Here is a 20,538-nt window from a genome sequence, read left to right as displayed (position 1 = left end):
TCCATAACTAACACCAGGTGTTTTGTCTTTATAACACTTTTGCACCTTACAAAACATGAGTACACTCCTTTGAAGGGTATACCTTGGTATATTTTTCCTACAACAGGTGACTTCACACTAACACGCCTTCAAAAAAAGCAGACACCGCGAGATCATACTTTACAGGAATTTTTGGCACTAGACGAAAAATATAAAGAATACACAGCAATTTGCACAGACGGTTCCAAAATATCATGCTATGTCGGGAGTGCAGTAGCGGAAGGGAAATGGGAAAAGGTGATCAGGCCACCCCAGTGCGCTTCGATTTACACAGCAGAGTGTTATGCCATTGCTGTGGCAGTAGAAAGGATAATTAAGAATTAAATCAAACACAGTATTATATATACAGACCCTCTCAGCGCAGTCACAGCAGTGCATTGCAAAAATGCAGCTCAACCTCTAATTGGCGGTGAGCGCGACCACGGGCGGCGCTGCAGAGCGTGTCTCCGCGACGTCGGCTTAGGGACTCTCATTTGTCGTCTGCTTCGCGGGGCTCGCTCTCCCCGCTGTTTCTTTGCGCTCAGTTGACTTTTGATGCTTGTCAGCACCAAATTTTGCGTATGTGGAGCTTTTTATTGTAGTAGAAGACTTAAGATCGCATACAACTACCTCAAGGCGTGATTTAAAGTAAAGATTCTGATACTGCTCTACAAGAAACATTGCCGGCGTCGCGCCATTTTAGCGAAGCCGGTCCTGTGCAGAGCGCGAAGAGTCAGTGCGAGGTGTCAGCATCTGTATTCAGCAATCTTTCGAACAAAGGGAACAGCCATAGTGCAATAACCGACCCAAACACATTCCAGGCCTTCGGGGGTGTCGGCTTGGGCACAAGGCACAGCAATTCCCGGTAATCGTATGTAAGGTAAAACAGCTTTTGCACCCTTGCCGAACGCTCAACTGTATGTATCACATCACTTTACGTTGTCTTGGCATGAAAGTATGCCAACAAGCACTATGGGGCGCAAAAAATATAGGTTGAGTTCCAAATAGCCAACTCTCTGTATAGGCACGTGTTAGTTTCTAACCAATATGGAGGCTTATTGGGCAAAACGAGTTATGTGCATGGAAAAAAATGTAACATTGTTTGTTCAGACCTGGAGGGATATTTCGGTACATTTCCTACAGCCATATCTTCCCAATATTCCGATATTCGTTAGAGCAAACCCGCACTGAATACTAGGATGAGGAGGAGGAGAAAACTTTAACAGTAAAATCGAGCTGGTTAGTGGGCGACCTTCTCAGTCGAGGATAGTAGAGAGTAGGAATAATTTTTTTGAATTCATGAATTGTCGTCCCAAGTAAGCCAGCATTTGCTCTTTACGTCTGAAGGGGTTGGAAAACAATTGGTTTAGATTCGTGTTGTACCGAAAACCGGCACGTATACCATTTATTGCGTTCGTTAGCCGGTATATCAACCCTTCAACACCGTAACCATGCTATAACTGTTCGGGTTGAGACTCAGTCCGTTACGATAACGATGGTTACGATAGAAATACGTTGCACAAAAGCCGCCTTCGAGTACTCTAGACAATGTTACTTGCGCCGTTTTGCGGTGGCGTAGCACAAACCTCATTGTAGTTGAATGTGAATAAACAACACACGCTGCGGATATGCACCTTATTGTACGCAGCCGTAACGAAAGCCAATTTGTGAAGAAGGTATACTGTATGCCTTACAACTAGAAGAAAATATCCACACGAACTTTGGGAACCTCCTCATTATCCCCAAACGTCTTAATAGGACGTTTCTGACGGCGCACAACAATAATACGTTGGGCACAGAAGAAAATGTTCATCTGATACAAGTAAACATCGAAAGAAACAGAAGACAGCCGTTTTATTTCCTTCTGTCTGATGCACAACCCGCTGCCTGGTGCGTATCAATACACTATTGAGTCTTCATAAGAGCATCTAAAAAATACTATAGGGAAGCCTACGCACTTTGAATATTTATCAAGGAGCTCTGAGCACTGAACCTCGCAAATAGGATAGAAAGGATTAGTTACACACGATCATCTGATCGACGCTCTCAAGAAAGTCGGTCTCTCTCTCCTAGTTTGTTGCATACTTGTGCGGCATATAGTTTGAAATTATTCAGAGGTGTCAGAAGCTGGCAAAATGACTGAATTACTGGAAATAAGTTTGAAATGGAAAAATACAAATAAAAAAGCGAGCGATTTCTATAACAGGCACTGCTGCCACTCGCAAGCGGGTGACAGCGGTGCAAGTGCAGCAGCGGCGCGAGTGTAGCAGACGACACCGGCGCGAGTCCTTAAGCTGACGTCAGAGCCAGGGGGCGCCACTCAAAAATCTCACCGCCAATAGGAGACATAATACACAATTTAGTAACAGCCAGAACACAAGGACAGAAAATTAAGTTGTGCTGGGTCCCTAGCCATGTTGGAATCAAGGGAAATGAGAGAGCTGATGCGTGTGCCGCACAGGCGGGCAATGGAACAATTTAAAAAGTACAGATTCCTCTCAGCGACTGCATGAAATTTATACGGAGCAAACTGAGAGAAACTTGGTCGTCCTCATGGGATAAGGAAACCGACAACAAACTTTACCTAGTTAAACCCATGATAGCAGAGTGGGAATCAAGCAGACATAAGAACGCCTCAAAGAACCGATTTTATGTCATCTCCGCATTGGACACACACATCTTCCACATAACATTCTTCTTATGAAACAAGACAAACCTAGATGTGAAGATTGTGACCAAAAACTTACAGTAAATCACATCTTACTCTCATGTGCGAAATTTGAGGCCTTGGGGAAAAAACATTTTAGGCTGTTCTACAGCGAGCAAATTCCGTTTCACCCCAGCCTACTCCTAGGAGAGGATGCTGTTAAAATTTCCTCTGTCTTTAGCTTTTTAAAAGAAGGAATTCTTCCAAACGAGATAAAGCAATTGGTTATTATCCACAAAAAACACGAAAACTTTTGTTTGGTGCATGATAGCTTTAGTTGCTTATGTGCCATAAAACATAACACAAAACTTTTGGGGTATTTTTTGTTTTTCGATAAGCTGTAGGGGTGTGAGACAGAAAATTGGTGTAAATAATTTAAGTGTACTGTATTTTCCGATGAATAAGTCGCAGTTTTTTTCTGAAATTTTCGTTGTGCGTTTTATCTACTGGTGCGACTTATGTATGGAATTAATTGGTATGCGGCAGCTGCTCGTGGTTGCGCTCAAAAAGGCACCTGTGCGCTGCGTGATGTCAGCGCACATTAAGAGACACAGCTCTATGGTCTAAATAAATGAAGTATCTGTTAGCAAGTCGGAGGAAGAAGGCTTCAATGGTTTCGCTTAAGCACCATCTGTAAGTACATGCCATCTGTGTGTATCAATAAACCATTTCTGAGGAGTTAGTTCTGTCTAGACTTTGGATGGTATATGCACATGTCTAGCACTGCTTACCGGGGGATCCGTTCAGAGGCGGCGGCTGCTGCAACCATGTACTTTCACTGAGCTTTCTAACGAACTGATCTTATACGAGTTTACCTGAATAACAAGTGCATTTTGTACATACTTATACACCAGTGCGACTTCCATATGTTTGTTTCTTTTTCGGAAAAACTGCCGTTTTGCAGGGGGTGCAACTTATACAAAAGTGCGAGTTATATATTTGAAAATATGGTACCTCATCCTCTATGAATCACTGATTCTCCTTCATTCCTCACATCCTCTCTTATTAGCCTACGTACAGCCGTCTCTGACCTCAGGTGGAGAATGGGACTGCCACTTTGGCAGGCCCCACTTGCATGTTCATGATATTGACTCATAGTGCAATGTCCGGTTTTCGCAAGACCTACTAAAACAGAGGGTGTGCCTCGCCTAAGCAACCCCCTAAACGACCCTCCAAGAAGCAGACAAAAGTTCAATTAGGCAAGCTTACAAACAAGCCTTAGCCCTTCCACTGACAACGTCCACCTTCTTGAACTTCTTGCAGCACTAGGGATACACAACACCATACAAGAAATAGTCAAAGCCCATCTCAAAGCACAGCAAGTGCGGCTAGGCCTCACGAGCATCGTTCGATCAGTTTTGGCCTCTTTAAGGCTTAGCATTCTCACGGAGATGGAAGACGCGGCCATGGTCCCTCTAGAAGTCAGGACAAAACAAACTTCACCCCTAGCCCAGGAACACGCTCACCGTACGCCACCAAGCACGAAGAGTGACTTGGGCAGAAGCTCTTCAACGTCAATACAGAAAATCCGAGCAAGTGGTATGCACTGACACCGTGGAATATGCCCGGTATAAAGTGAAAATTGTGGCACCTGCCTTACCCCACTCCCTCCTCACTAGTCAACATTACGGAAGGCAACGAAGGCAAAGATTGGAAAACGACCGCTGGGCGGAGCAGTTGCTCGTGGTTCAGGCAGAGGCTCTTCGCCGACTTCTACCGTGGTTTTGGTTATTGGGGTGGCTGGGTTCACATTCAGTCGTTTGATCTGTTGCGAGGTGTTGCGCGAGTAGAAAGACAGGAGTTCATCAAAAACAACGTGGTACCCGTGAATTCGCCGTGTTTCGGCATTGGGTGTGAGGCGCGGTGCGTGCTTGAAGTGAAATTTCGGACTCATTGCAGTGTTATAAAACGCTGAGTGATTGCTGCCTTTGACAGCGAACTTGCGAGCGGCGATAATGAAACGATCGACACTGCAGAAGTGGCGGCGCAGGCTATATCGCTGCAAAATGTCCAAGCAGTGTCCAATAGCAGGACGGGCTATTATACACCTTAGTAATAATAGTTCATCTATCTGAAGTGAAATTTATTGCCAAAACGGAGGTGGCTAAACATACCAACGTTACTCAAATTACGATCGTAGTGAACGTGCACCTTGCAACAACTGTCACCTCGTTTTGCGCAACTTTTACCGTGGCGGTGTCTACACTTGTGCGTAAAGCCGTGTCTGGGATTACAAAAATAATTTCGTCATTCAGATGATAATAAAAGTGCCTTTCGATAGCTTAGTTTATCAATTCAATATTTTTCAACGGACCTCCACTTTATGCATAGAGGCTAAGAATTTAAAAGTGGTTTGTAAAAAGGTAGTGCAGTTCGTACCTTGTGATACTACCATAGAAAAAACATAATTGAAAGGCTTTCCGTGTTATGTACGCTCAAAACTGATTAAAAAATGCACTTTTCCCCACCGAGTTTTTAGGCTCCCAAGGTGACAAAATAAATGTCGTTCATCTGCTCCAAATCAAGGTTCTGCTGCTTCAAAATCAAGATTTTGCTGCTCCAAAAACTTCTCCCAAATCTGATTCAACTGTCTCACCCCTGCACACGACATATTCACAACACCCATCATACTTCTTAGGAGGCGAGCCCATGTTTTCAATTCAACGTGTTTTTTTAGTTTCTTACCGACGTCAAATTTTTACATCTCATTTCATAGCATGCATCTTGACAACCTGGCCCTTTACACCAGTCATCTTCGTTATGTTGTGTTTTACTTTGTTTATTTTTACTGAAATGTGTTACTCTTACTTTCATGTCGCTCTCATGAAATTACTTTTGTTTGGCACTCTTTGCCCTTAGTTGGCCTTGCGCCATTAAAATCCAATCATCATCAGCATCTTTTCACAAGACAAGCTGTTTTGGGTGCCAGAACTTCATACATTATCACGTTACGACGGGTTTCGTCACCCTCTAGTCGCAACCTACTCGATATCAAACCTCCCATGAAGGCTGCCCTTCCAAACTCGGGTCGAGAAAACTCATGAAGATATAAAAGAATGTTGACTGAGAGGCTGTTACGGAACAGCAATCCCTTGTAGAAGGTGATGTACTTCACAATTGTTCACTTTGTACTTCACTTTGTCCTTGTCAGGGTGGAGCATGGAAAGCGTGGTCTTGCTAGGGGTGCTTGCTATTTGCTAGGGTTTTCTTTTAATATTCATAAGTGTAAAAGAAATCGGAAGCGGCCCGTCTAACGACGATGGTTGAAACGCAAAGCTTTCTTGCATGCGAAAATCAAATGGCAAATCGCCAATGTCAAAGTCAACGCATCAACACTCAAAACGCGAACCGCCACAGAGTCGAAAACCAAGCACCAATGATCAAAGTGCAAACTAGTTGCAGGTCAGTCTGAACTCGGACGACAGCAAACGAGTCCCACAAGAGAAAGCTAAGCACCCCCCCCCTCCACTTTCCGTCGTCGTCATTAGACCATCGTGGTCATTATACGGAGGGGATTTGAACTTTGTTGTAAGGTAATGCAATAAAGGTGTTGTGTGTGGTGTTCCTTGAATGAAGAGGCGGCACGTATTGAAGGACTCGCATTGCAGTCAGTCTAAAGCCAATGCCCACGCAATGAACCCGGAGGAAATGCTGAGCGACCTGAATGCGATGATGGCGCAATCGGATGGATGTCGGCTTCATGACATGAGGGACCCAGGTTCGATTCTGACCACGGGAAGCTTTTTTTCTTGTTTCATCAGCATAAGTATGTGTCATCTCATTGTGTAGTTGGCTTTTTTGCAGTGCATTTTTGTGAGACCAAGAAAGCTTGGCTTTAAAAACACTGGCAAGGGCTTTGTAGCCCTTTGCACTGGCTGCACGTGAACTTCGTGCTTTGAAGATAGCACGCCTGCAGACCACCCATCGGAACGACATGATTGCATGCATGCGTACATATATCTTGCAGGGTGCAAGTGGTATCCGTTCTGCGCTGAGAGATAAACCGCTGTTGGATATGTTTTGGTTACTTTGGTGTTGACTTTGGTGTTGCTACCGAATGAGCAATCTTTGATGGTTCGGTTGCTCAAATGTGCAATTGTTGATAGTAATAAGCAACCACTAGCACTTTTTCGGCTGGGGCTCGATTCTAACGTGCATGCAATTTTTGGGATGTATTTTCAGGAAAAAACGGTGCGTGTTGAATCAAGTAAACACAATAATGCCCTCTCGCACATCTGTCCCGCAGCCAACCGTAGAACCTGATTCAGCCAGCGACTAGGAAGCTTGATTTGTTGTAAATTTTAGGACTGCTGACCTCACACTTCTTTTTCTGCATGGTTGCAGTTGGTCCTGAAGAGTCCGGATGTCGTACCGACTATTGCCAAGTTCACGCGCTTGACGGCGCTCATCGTTGCCTTCTCGTACGAGTACTCGCTGCTCGATTTCACACCAAACATGTCATCGGTGTTGGACAAGCTGCCACTCCTTGAGGAGCTCTCACTTAATTACTTCCGGGTGAGGTGCTTCTAATTGTGCATTATAATTGATTGATTGTTGGTGTCAGCTAAACCTGGGTTATGAGGGTTGCCGAAGTGGGGGGCTCCGGATTAATTTTGACCATCTAGAGATCTCTAATGTGCACCGAGATCTCGACGCACAGGTGTTTTTGCTCTTCGCCTCATTCAGAAAAGCGGCCATCATGGCCGGGGTTGAACCCATGTCCTTGGGCTCAGCAGCACGATGCCTTAGCCACTGAGCCACCACAGCAGGTTTAAAGGAGCCATGAAGACAAAACACAGGTTTGGTTCATTCGAAAGGTTGCCTCGTTAGAATCATAATTGCGCCACTTTTAACATACTCTTCGCTCAAATAAGCTATATAATTAGGGGAAAAGGGAATGGCCGTGCGACCCACTAGCTCATTTCCCGCAACAGAACCTATGATGTCATATGAGCCCAGCTGTGCGATTGGCTGAAGCCAGCAAAAGCAAACGCAATTTAGGCAGAGCTTATAAGCTTGCCGAACGAGCTATTTGTGCGTAAATGCAAGGCATATCCATTTTACAGCAGTAAGAATGGTGTGGTAAACAACAAAAGTTACGAAAATACACGTAAACATAGAAGTACCAATGCGCACTGCTGTTGGTACTGGGCGCACTATGCTTGTTTTAGCTGCACAACAGTCCAACGCTTTGGAGTTGTCTTTTACGACGCTGGCCGATTGGCGTAAGCGCTGTTGCATTACGTGACCCTCTTTGTCAAGCATACCCCATGTTTCATGATGCGATTAGTTCTACCGTAACAAAAACAAGCCAGGTGTAAATACGGTCAAAAATAAAGCAACGGCGGAGTGCTGAACATGCTAGCGCCACCTGGGAGGTTTGACGGTGGGCAAGGCTGCAGAGCCGAATGGCGCAGTGGAACTTTGTATACGCGCCGTTATGACTTCATTGTAGACGTCACCAAAACGCACGATTTGGTGGGAGAATCAAAATTTTAACCTAAATTGATTAATTTCTCAGTGAATACGGCATCATTTGCTGCCGCGCAAGTGCTGGGGACACTATAAAACACGAAATCTTTTGATGAAACAAACTTGTATTTTGTCTTCATGGGTCCACTGCCCTTGAAACAGCTTCCTTTATTTTTTAAGTAAACTCTGTGAAACTTGTCAGTCTTGCTGCTTTTTTCCACTGATTTCAAATATGCCATTATTTTTTGAGTAACTCAGTTCGTTACCAAGATAATTAGAGATAATTGGTCATTTTTGGAGGAACAGTAGACAAGACAGTGTTAATCATAAAACTGTTCTATTTAAATTTTCCAATACTATGAACCCTGGTAAGTGGAATAAGAGAATCGGTTTTTTGATGCACCGCATGGAACTAATTTTACAGATCATTAACCTTTGGTGTCTGATATGGGCATTCGAAATGGTTCCTTGCCACTGGTGCCACCAAGGTTTAATGAGCTGTAAAATTAGTTCCAACTGGTGCATCAAACAACCGATTCTCTTATTGCACTCACCAGGGTTCATAGTATTGGAAAATATAAAGATTACAGTTTTATGACTGACACTGTTTTCTCCATTGCTCCTCCAGAAATGACTAATTATCTCTATCTCAGTAACTAATTGACTTACTCGAACAATAATCGCAGACGACTAGTCACGTAGGTAAGCGATTTCCTGACGTGGCAGTGACACGGACGGTTCGCTGATGCAATCGCTCCCTTTCCTGTTGATTTGGTAGGCTTCGAAGATCTCCCTCTCCCTTCGCCCACGGTAAGTGGGGAGTGTGGCGTATCTGCGGAGCGGGGAGTGCAGCCGCAGGAGGCGCAGTGCGCTGACACCATGCCGCCTGTCGGAGACCTGGCGTGCTCCCACACTGGCACATTCCACAGCTTCCCTAGAATTAAGGCCCAACCACACGTAGGCGTAAAATCGACGTAGTCGCGCAGCGACACGCCTCCGGCGACATACGCCGCTGCCTTTACGCCGACCGACGACGCCGGGGAGGGCGAGTCACCACACATCGCCGCAACGCGCGCGTAAACCAATGCGCCCCGCAGTGTGGCTCGACTACTCCGGACTCAGCTTCGTGGCGACCAGTTCAACTACATTTTAACTCAAATAAAACGAATAATGCCTCTTATCACAAAAATACGTATTTTTAATACAGTGTAGACCGCTTATAACGTATGTCGCGGGAGCCGCAAAAATCCACACTATAAGCGGTACCGCACTATAACCAAAACATGCGCGAATCCAACCACATCGCAACCTACCTCTTAAGTCATCCTTTATTTATCATACCTCAAACGCACGGCACTTAAAAGCAAAGGCCTGGTGTTTATATCGTATTTTTTGTTTCACATCAGCCGCTCTGCAGCGCGGTCTTACAAGCAGCGAGCACAGCTATAACTTCCGTTGTGTTTGTCTTTTGGAGGATCGTAGCTGCGTTTTTAGCATCTATGAGCAGATGCCGCAGGATGTGATAAGAACGCCAGCGGAATTTTTTTTTTTTTTACCACACCTTGTGTTCACGATGCCGAAGGCAGCTGCTTATCAGCACAGCGTACTGGTGGTGGAAATATTCAGCTTCGCGCGGCTCGCTTGTTCGGAAAGGGAAAGAGCGGTGGCTTATCTGCACAACGTTCTAAAGCGTGAACCACATGCAGCGATTTCTTCTCGCGAAAACATGCAGTGCACGCCGCACCTGCAGTTGTGTGCACACTGCACACAACTGCCGTGGTGTGCAGCGTGGTAAAAGGCGGCAACATGGCGTCGGCCCTGGCCGTGAAGTGGTGCAGGCAGCTCCAGCGACCGCTTCTTACTGCTCGCTGAAATGGCGCACGAGGCGCAAGCGAGGATGCTCGCGCAAGAAAAGAGCTGACAATATGGGCGAAAAGAGGAATATAAACTGCCATCCACGTTGCTTGTGAAAGCGCCCTTCAAAAAACACCGCGGTGGTAGGCCTAAACATCTCTTGCGCGGCCTGCCCCTGGTTGGAGCGTTTTCGTATCTCCAACCGTTAGGTCCGCGTCTCCCGATTGGTGCAAGTTGTCAGGCTCCTCCCACTGCACGCGGAGAAGCCACCGCGAGCGCAAAATCGTAGACACGAGCGCGAAAAAAACGCACGTGCAGCGCCAACATGCACGAATCGTTTGCGAAAACGGGCCGTGCGGTTCAAACAACTTGCCGCGTGCGGACAGGGGTCGCCATCTTCCGAGGTGCGTCATGCAAGGTCAGTTGTGGTTATCACGTACGCGTGAACTAAAGGGTGCCTATTCTTTTCTTGTGTGTCGAAGTTAGAGGAGAGCAAGGGGTGCGCGCTGCGTCAGATGGCCGATTTCATCCGTTCTTTTTTTTCTTTTGCTACCCTGAAACGATGCCCCAGCTGTGCCGGTTGATTAGCAGTCCCTCTAGAAAACCGCACTATAAACGGTATTGTGCTTCAGCCAACCGCATTCTAAGTGGTATGCTTATGCATAGAGTTCTATGGGAGGTGAACCGGTGGTCACAAAAACCCGCGTTATATCCGGTCCCGCACTATAAGCGGTTACGTTATAAATGGTCCACACTGTACAAAAACAACTAAAACAGTTCTTGGGACATTAAAAAAACGTTAGGGATTAGAATGCATACTTGGCAGGCACAAAACCCTCTGCTACATTTGGCGTAAACTGCCTTGCTCCATAGTTGCTCGTTGCATCGCGTATTTTTTCGGGTTGTTTGTTCTCCGTATTTTATAAATTACTTCGTTTTATCGCATTATTAATAGTGAAGTTAGCTTATTTATCAATTTGTTGTCCTGTTATGCGACCTGACCGCCGATAACATCACCGCCAGAGGTGTACGTCAACACCGTGCGCCCGAAAGTTTGCGTCGATGTCTGGTGGGCTCTGACTTGGGCGTAACAAGCGCGTACCAATGCATTCGGCGTACGCCGGAGTACGCCGGTTCCTTACGCGCTTACGCTGGTTTTCGTCGTTGCGTGAATACGTCGGTTTTACGCGCGCGTGTGGTTGGGCCTTTAAGACTCGGGTGTCTCATGGCACGCACATTGAAACACCTTAGTGGTTGCAATTCAGTTTTGTGAATTTTGTTAAGCGTGCAGTATGGCCCCTCAAAGATCCTGATTCCTGGCCAATCCCCCAATTAGGTATGCACCATGAAGAAACTGGTAACAACAATGAGAACTTTTGTTCTGTGTGAGCAACGTTGGAGGCAGTCAGTTGGTAGAGCACTGGTCTGTTACTGTGCAGATGCAAGTCGAAATCTTGTTTGACCATGCATGTTTTTTTATGTATTTACTCTTTACTGTGGCGGCCATTCCCTTGCCAACAAGAACGGTGCTTTGTCACGGAATATGCCAATTAAGGTTTTCACCTTAAAGGTCTAGGAGGGATTGTTGGCATTCTTTGCTGCCTGTTAAGTTATTTGCTGTCATGGCCATTAACTCTGTGCAATCTGAAGCTCAAGTTTGGGCTAGCTGGTTTACCATGACTTAGACTGCAGTGCAGAAAAGACACACACAGAGACAAGAAAGGAACATACGCAGCATTGACTGGATGTCAGCACTGCACATGTCCATTTTCGCTCCTTGTGTGTGGTTGTCCTCTAGCACCCCTAGTGCCATATGCGCTGGTACAAGGATTTATTTGTTTATCTTCCTTAGGTCGTGAGCGTAGGTGACATCGCTCGAAAGTGTCCCCGGCTGCAGAAGCTGTCGCTAGTGCACTGCGTCCTGGTTGTCGAAGGTGCTGAAGCGGTTCGCAGCAGGAAACACCCGTTCCCTCCTAAAGCACTGGAGTTCCTCAAAATCCATGTCATGTGTTCGGACAAGGACTACCTAATCGCCCTGCTCACCTCCTGCTCTGGACAGGTAAAAGTCTCAGTAATGGAACAGATTAACTAAGCTTCACGTACAGAAGAATACATTAAAGAGCTATTTAGTATACAGCCTTTGATGCATGCTGCGCTCTCTGGCTGCAGGTAGTGAAAATTCGTTAATTCGAGAATACGGCTTAACAAAACTTGTTGCTGAGCTAGTTGGTACATATTTTAAGGAAGAAGAAAACGTGGTGCAAACTGATGATGGCGCCTGTATATGTCTTACCTCGTTTCTTTCGTCTACGTCTAGTTTGCGCCACGTTTTCTTCTTCCTTAAAATATGTACCAACTACCTCGTTTCTTTCGTCTACGTCTAGTTTGCACCACGTTTTCTTCTTCCTTACAATCGAGAATATGGGCAGCTGTTAGATTCGATACCTACTGTACAGAGTGATCTACAGTCTTGGGCAACGTTCGCAGGCTGCAGCGACTTTGTCGGAAGCAGCCGCTCTCCGCAATCAAGGTGTGGTCATCAATGGCTAACGTAGATGCTCACCAGTGGCAAGGATAAAAAAATGTGGGTAGGAACATTGCTGTTGTTCATCGCTGTCATATGCTCGACAACTGTATTCCTTCTCTTTAACCTCGCAACTAGTGAGTGTCTGCGAGCATTTCCATGAGGCGCTTTCCATGATGGCCTGTGATGTGGGTCGGGCAATGAGGCGGTGTTCACACTTGCGACAAGTGATGATGCGACTGCATTAGCGAGCTCTTACCACTTCTGCACAACTTCCTTTGTTGCGCTACCACATGCATTAAAATAAAAATATGCTCCATTAGCATGACAAGAACATTAGAAATCACTCTAAAACACACGCTACTAACCTGGAACTGTGCCATAAGCATTGCAGGTAACGAACTCAATCATTTTTCAACATATTGGCACATTTCTTAACACTGGTGCCAAGAGGCGACTGAGGACGAAGAAGTGGTTGAGTACCCGTGCTCTCATTGTCATTCAGAGCTCTGGCGCTCGCGCTTGGAGCCCTGTGCTCGAGCTCTCCCAAAAAGGCTCCGGCTGCTTCTACTCATCTGGTCGTCATCTTCAAGGACCCCAGCTCAGCAGCTGCGTGTTTATAGCACGCGACAATAATATAGCATGAAAAAATGTGTTTGCTTTTGCGCGACAACAATCGCATCACAGCTTGCAAAATTTGTCATCATGGACGCAGATGTTCTGGTGCCTTTGAACTCCACAGTGTTCACTATTCACTGGTAGAGGTACGAAAAGGCTGCAAGCCAGCCTACTGTGCCACTATCAGTATAGCTATCTGTGAACTTGTTTGCTTTTACAATTCGAACAAATTTTTCTGTACTGATGAGTCCCATGCTGCTCGTTGAGACATGGTGCTCATTGAGTTGTGCATGTGTATGTTGATTCATGTGCGTGTACGCTGAACCTTCTGACCAAACAATCAAAGTGCATGGCAAGTTGCTTGCCAGTGGTGGCTTGTGGCCATTTGCAATGCCGGATATAAATGAATCTTTGGTTTCTGACTATGCCAGCGGACTCTGCAGCCATGATCCTCACAGAGACAAGGATGGGAGAAATGACAAACTTGAGTGGCATTAGTGCTCGGGTTTGTCACTTCTGTCCTCGTCTCAGCACTGTTTTTTAATTGTTAAACGGACACTGAAGTGATTTGCAAACATAGCAGAATTACAAGACCCAAATTGTAGTCTGGAGTCTATAGGCCATGTTTCGACTGTTCTCGCTGCGTTTACGTCACTTAATTCACCAGAAAAATCATTTAGAGAGTGCTGTCCTCCTCTCTGCAACATCCCCCATTTTCGGTAGCGTTTTGTATGACGTCAGACAAAAATGGCTTGGCCTGACTGCACTACTGCATGGCTCGCCACCTTCCGAAAGAGTGAGTCGTCATAGCGTTTAGTCCGCCGGCCGCCGACGGGTCGTTGCAATTCGTTTGCGCAGTTGAAACTAAGCCACGGCATGTTTGTAAATGGGACAATGTGCCTCTCTTTAGTTTGTTAGTTTGTACACTATCAAAATCAAGTCCAGGTAGCTCCACACAAGCGCTGCACAAGCGCACATGTGATGCTGCGCTGACTTGTACGCTAGTAGGAAAATCTAAGGCCAATTGAAGGTGGTGAAGATTCAGTGAAGTTAAGTTACTGAGGAAATAAAATCGGCTGATACTTTTACCTTAGTGTAAAACTAGGGTGCAGGAAGCACTTTTTGCCCTGGGTGAGCAAGCAGTGCGGTCAGCAGCACGATCACACATCTGCGAACGCTTGTCCGTCCAAGAAATTCCCACTTCTGGACATGAAATATTGTGGAAATTTGGGGGATGCTTACTGCATGAGCGCAATACAACAGTCAACCAAGCTGCTTGAAATGCTAAAACTAAATAAAAATGCAAAATGGTTATGCATTATATACCTTATATTTCCGACCCCGGCAGTGCCCGCTGGCCGGGTGGTCTGGAGCGCTAGGTATGTTATGTTGCAAGTCGCAAGCTCGAATCCCCGAGAGGACATCGGTTTTTTTTTTTAAGTTGATTTCTTCATTTTCGGACAATGTTTTCTATACTGAATTCACCATTTTTGCGCTGTAGCTTGTTTGCTTAACGAGCGAGTTCGCAGAACGCGCGCAGACTGACACTGACGCGCTAGCGAGATCTCGTTGTCGTGCTGTTGCCATAAGCACTGACTGCTTACGGGCAGTAGGCGCAGGCCAGAATTTGCAGACCCTTGGCCTGGTGCAAACATGCTTTTTACGATACAAACATGAGTGAGGCAAGCTCATAATATGCGGGAAAAGCGCATGGCATTTGAGCGCCTGCGGTGACGCAGAGGGCGTTCATCCACTGTGCAGGCCTCGGCTAGTAATTGCTACGATTCCAAGCCGTCCTGGGAGGCTTACCTTAGGCATTTTACAGCCGACAACATGGCAGAAGCGCGGTATGACGATTCCTGATATATCGAGAATGCCCATTCAACGATGCCGTCGGACGTCAAGCATGTTTTTTTACAGAACCGAAATCGAAACTTGTTTGAATGCTAATCTTGGACATCGTCCAATCACGTAGCACCTTACCTGACGTCGCTGCGGTTAGTTGGTGCAGCCTCCACACACCGTGCGTGGTAGTTTTTCTGATTTCAGTCTTTATAAAATAAATGCTGCCTTGTTGCCCGGATGAAAGATGCACAGTGTGTTCATTTGAGCCAGTCTACGCAGTGCAAGCAAAAATGGGAGCTTGACAAATCACTTCAGTGTCTCTTTAATATGCGAAATGAGAAGCCATAATTGAGGGATTGCTTTGCGATGCCATCACGCGATAAGGGAATTGGGTCGGAGACCGATCGGCTGTGCCGTCGCAGAGGGGGTTGGCTTGTCACTTTGCGGAGCCTGCGGTTTGCAAGTGGGAATGCACTTTAAGGCATTGCACGGCTGAACCAGTGGATGCGGCTTCATGCTGGCCACGTTGGCTGCTTTTTAGATGTAGGCAGAAAGCGAAAATTCCTTTTTGTTGAAATTTTGATGCGTGTTACAGGTAGTCAAAATTAATCTGGAGTGCTCCACTACAGCACACCTCACAGCCCAGGTGTAGCATTGGCACATTGTTTTCCACAATCATCAAAACTGAATGCTGCGATGCTGTTGGAATCACTCTAAATGTAGGGCTTGGTCCACCACGCTCTCCCATGCTTTGGGTGTCCTCGGAGGCAGTCCCAGTCTTCGGATCCGTTAAGTCTTGCTGATATGCTGCATCACTTGCGCTTTCTGCACTGGGGTTAAAATGCCCTATTTTATGGGTTCCACTAGTTTTTTATCCACAACTTTTGGCTCAAAAATATAAAAGGCCCACAAAAATGAAGCTTAACAGATAGGCTTTTTAATTTAGTTTTAGAGATGAAGGAAGGGGGTATAATGGAAAATTATATTTGGCAAAGACAATTTTTTGGCAGGCTTCAGGAAATGTTTTCATAGATATGCTGTCTTGCAAGAGAGAAATTTAGGCCATTTTGGAATAAGCAGTTTTCTTACGTGTATTAGCAATATCCTTAGTAAAAACTGAAGTCCTAGCTTGACTGGTTTAAGGCTACAAAAATTAATTGCAGATCTTTTAGGCTCTAGGAAAGAATTTTTTTTGGTTAGTTCCAATGAATTTTTTAATACAATGACAGTTAGGCTCAAAGACGTACAAGGCGCATAAAAGTGAAGCTAAATAAACTTACTTTTGAGTAATGCAGTTCTCAAAATGCAGTAAGTTTAAATCACATGCAGATTGTTATGTGTCAGAATTTTCAGAAAAATTTGGAATAAATTAGGAGGGATTCTGCTCTGGGACGACGGATGATCATCGAAGCTTTTTAGCACACCAAAATAGATGTGAAATAACGTAGGCAAAAGTTATAAGCAAGTTTTATTTCTCTCGAGCATGCATGGCAGCCGTCCCTAGGAAATAGTTTCGCGTGAAGGACATGTTTTGTACATGTAACCATAGGCATAAATTTTGCCACAATTAAATGCTGCTAAGCCAAGTTTGTCAAACGAAAGCCCAGCTTTTTGGCCTGAGCCTGCAATGAAAGTGCACACGATTGCTTGGCAATAGTTATGCTGGTCAGTGCACAGCCACTTTATGCACGAATGCAAAATGAACTTTGTTGAAGCGAGCGTTTTCTTCTACCATTTTCTCATGGTACACGCCCTTACTCTTTTTCCGTAACCCCTCTTTGCAGTACGTCTCTCAGAATGAACTTGCGATTACAGTCTACGCTCATTACAGCAAATCCGGCAACAATAGCCTTCAGGCATAAGAAATTATTTCTGTTTGTTTGGTCCCCTTGCATTTGAAATGGAATTTACTCTGCTTACAAGTGACCCGTCTACACCAAACTATCTGCTACAACAGAGTGAATGTCGAGCAAGTATTTTTTGGACTGAATGTAAATTGTAGAGTTCTGCTATGCTGGCATCCAACATGCTTTTTCTTCGTTTATTTTGGAGAGGAGACTGCTATGTCTAGCAACGTTGTCGGTGTAGAGTGGGTCGCCGGCACTGGTGAACGAAGCCAGTGCCGGTGGCCTTTTTGTGCGATCAGTGGCACAGTTATAAGATTTCACGGTTAGATAAGCTAAGCGTAATTATTGCTGTTGAACATAGGGAAATGCAGGCCGATATCGCCGGAATCATGATTGATTGGGCTTCGGCATGTGCAGGTCAAGCAGCTGTGGCTGGACGACAGTGCTGCCTGTCGCACCTTTATCCGGGCTACGATGACCAAGACGAAGTTCAGTGTCCTAGAACGGTTGATACTAAACACGGACTGTCCAGCCTCCGATTTCATGAAGCAAGATGAGTACCCAGTGCTGCTTGGAGCCCTGCCAGCTTTGAAGCACGTCAGTACGAACAGCTACGATTTGAGGCTGCTCTTCTGGTACTTTGTGTCCCCGCCAGAGAGCATCAAGCTCGCCTGGTGTCAGTGTGCTATATGCGCGGTTGAGTTTCCCCGTGTAGACAAGGTCCAGAAGGAGTTTTGGGGTACACTTGCGGAGCACCTGCAATTTTCCTGGTGTTGATCCTGTCAGCCTTAATTCTACGGCGCTGTCTCTTGTGCTGTAGCCCTAGTCAGTTGGCATCGTCTCAGTAATGTCAAGTAGTGATGCCTATTTCATATTCGAAGGTGAATGTTAGTGTTTGCTGTACAGGTCTTAGTTTTTCAGTGGGTGCACTTCACCTTACCAGGAGACGTGGCATGCAGCAGTTGTGGAAATATTTTATGTTTGTTTCCATACATCCACTGTCTTACCTGGCCGGAGAAGTAATCTAGGCCATTGCAGTTGTGCCAATCTGGTGTCTAGTTTCGTTACTAAAACTTTTATTTGTTTTTCAAAATATCGCTGTCTTATCTGGTTAGAGCAATACTCTGGACCACAGTTTCTTTTAGTGCTGCAGTTTGTAGCACTGTTTTTGTTTACAGTTGATTGATGCATCGTGACAAGTGATGGCAGTGTGGTGCCAGGGTGAGCAAATATTGCTTGCTCCGTAGGTCACACTGCTTTTTGTCAAACCCCGTGACAGGTTACTTACCGGTATTGCTTCATTTGGTTTTTCTAAATAGCGCTCTGGACCATTGTTTTCTTAGCATCTGCGTCTTTTTACGTGTTTTTAAAATTATTTTTGTTTATGGTTGACTGATGCACCCTCGCAACTGAGATGCTTCTAGGGCAGTATGGTGTGTATTTTCTTTCAGAGTGGACAAATATTGAAGCACCGGAGGTCACACTTTGCTTTTGGTCAAACTCTGTGACAGAATTCTTACCAATACTGTTCTTCTTGTTTTTTTATAAGTCCGCTGTGCCTTATCTAGCCAGAGAATTGCTCTGGAGCATCATGTTGTTTTCGTGTGTGTTGTACTTGGGCTTTTGAAAATGTTTCTGTTTACAGTTGATTCATTCACCCTTATAACAGGGAGTTGCTGTGAACGCATTATGTTGTGCTTTAATGTTTTTGTTTGCAGTTCACTGATTTGCAATGGAGAGTTGCTGTGATTGCGATATGTTGTATTTTTGTTCCTAGCATACAAATAAGTATGCACCATAGATCAGAGTTTGCATGCGGTCAAGCTTTCACAAGTCCTAGATAGTTTATTTGATCACCAGTTTTGTCGATCTTGTATCTTCATAAAGTGTGTAATATGTTTGCGTTTACGAACCTGTGAGATGTGACCAAGCTGTTCTAGGTGCTACTAGTCTTATTTGCGATTTCATGTATATTTGTTTTGCCACGTCACGACCTATAATGGGTCTAAGGTGGTCATGCTTTACTCTTAAGATATTTTATTTGAACTGATTGTGCCTAGCCAGGTAAAATTATTAGCTCACTCCACTGGCATATGCAACGTTGCTGCCATGTTTGTCATGACAAGTCTCCCTTGAGGCAGTAGTATTTCAGATAATTTTGTCTATACACTTTTTACTGACCTTTATTTTCATGTCTTCATCAAGGATTTATCATCAGCATTTATTTATTACCATTTTGTTTACATATTATATTCACTTAATTATTGCCCTTTTATTTCTGGTGCTCCAGGCTGCTTTATTGTAGAGCCTACTGTTCCTCAAACTTCTTAGCAAGAGTACAAAGTTCATATTTTTGTGTACATTTAAGATATTGCCCAATGCTTCTCTAATCAGTTTCGAAGTCTGTTTAGAAGATGTATAGGGGAGTACCCAATGCTTGTTGCATTGGGTACATTGTACGGTGCTTTTGTTCACACTGTTTCGTTCAGCTCCGATTACTCAGAGTATGAGTTCAATGTCTGGCAGTTTCACACATTGTTTATTTGACATAGCATCCAACTGTGATACTGAAACTGCTCTGCCTTTGTTGGGAAATTTACTAATGATAATAAAACATTTTCTCTGTGAAAGATGCTCAGTATTTCATTCACACAGATTCAAGAGTCTATGGCTCTAGTAAGTATAGAAATAAGCTCCTTTAACACTCAATGGTGTGCTTGCTTTAAATTTATTGTACGCTTGATTCCTAGGCTGTGTGTACAGTGCCTTAGCTACAGTTATGCTGGGTGATGCAATTTTTAGAGGAGATAACATGCCGGTCATGATGTAAGTGAATAAAAGCAGGCTACTTGGTGCATACTTGGACTTTGGGGAAGAAATTGATGTACAAATTACTGAGTGCCAACTAACTTTCAATTTCAAAAGAAAATAATATATGTAAAGCAAACAAAAACGAGTGTAAACCATGAAAGCTATTCATGTGTTCCCATGTTGGTGTAAAATGGCCGAGTGACGAATTTCCTTATTGGGCGTTTGAACTAAAAGAAAACCTGTTCATAGTCTAAGAGTTATTCAATCCTTTCAATTGTAAAAATAAAAAAAAACGCCCAACTTTAACATTTCTAAAAGTAGTTCTCCTGAAGGAACGCAAAGACTGCATGTCGAATTTAGTAGAGTTTCATACTAATATATACTAGAGGGAAATCTGGCGCCACTGTCTAGGGGAGCCGCGCTTCAGCGAGCGTTCCTTCATGTACCCGGCAGGTACGTTCCCTTGGCATGGCTCATGAACAGGCTTAAACGTTGGCTCTGGCTGCAAAAAAGCAGCAATATGCCGTAGATGGTTTATGAAATTTGTTTTGTTATAAAATTGAACCTCCAAAGTGTCAGCAGTTTTTTACAAGCTTAATGTACGATGAACAAGAAAAACATGTTAAAGCAGGCGAGGAACGTCGCTAGCAGCATTGGCGCCGCCCACGGCGGCCTGCGACTGCAGCGATAGATTTCCCTCTAATATATATTAGTATGTAACTCTATCGAATTTAGTCAAACCTTCCCTTTGGCTTAGATTTCGCACCCTTCTGTCTAGCTATGTCTACTGGATGATTGAATTCATCCTTTTGCTTGCGCTGAAGGGCACTCGCAGGCAGCCG

The 20,538-nt window shown here is 44.8% G+C and overlaps 1 protein-coding gene across 2 annotated transcripts in view; it reads left to right on the top strand.

Moving 5' to 3' along the window:
• The window catches only part of LOC144141132 (uncharacterized), a 50,233-nt gene extending 30,527 nt beyond the window's left edge, over positions 1-19,706 (top strand). Inside the window, exons 5-7 of one of the 2 annotated variants that reach the window (XM_077672662.1) lie at positions 7,070-7,240; positions 11,904-12,110; positions 17,303-19,703. In XM_077672662.1, coding sequence (XP_077528788.1) covers positions 7,070-7,240; positions 11,904-12,110; positions 17,303-17,662 — 738 coding nt within the window. In that variant the 3' untranslated portion in view covers positions 17,663-19,703. Of the gene's footprint in view, positions 1-7,069; positions 7,241-11,903; positions 12,111-17,302 lie in introns of both variants that reach the window. The other variant, XM_077672663.1, reaches the window with a different exon arrangement.
• The last annotated feature ends 832 nt before the right edge of the window (positions 19,707-20,538 follow it).

This window comes from Haemaphysalis longicornis, unplaced genomic scaffold (assembly GCF_048455015.1).
Source record: "Haemaphysalis longicornis isolate Haplotype H1 unplaced genomic scaffold, Haemaphysalis longicornis Haplotype H1 scaffold_6, whole genome shotgun sequence".
NCBI classification, from domain to species: Eukaryota; Metazoa; Arthropoda; class Arachnida; order Ixodida; family Ixodidae; genus Haemaphysalis; species Haemaphysalis longicornis.
The sequence above is the reverse complement of the archived record's forward strand: the minus strand, read 5'-3'. Positions and strand labels throughout refer to the sequence as shown.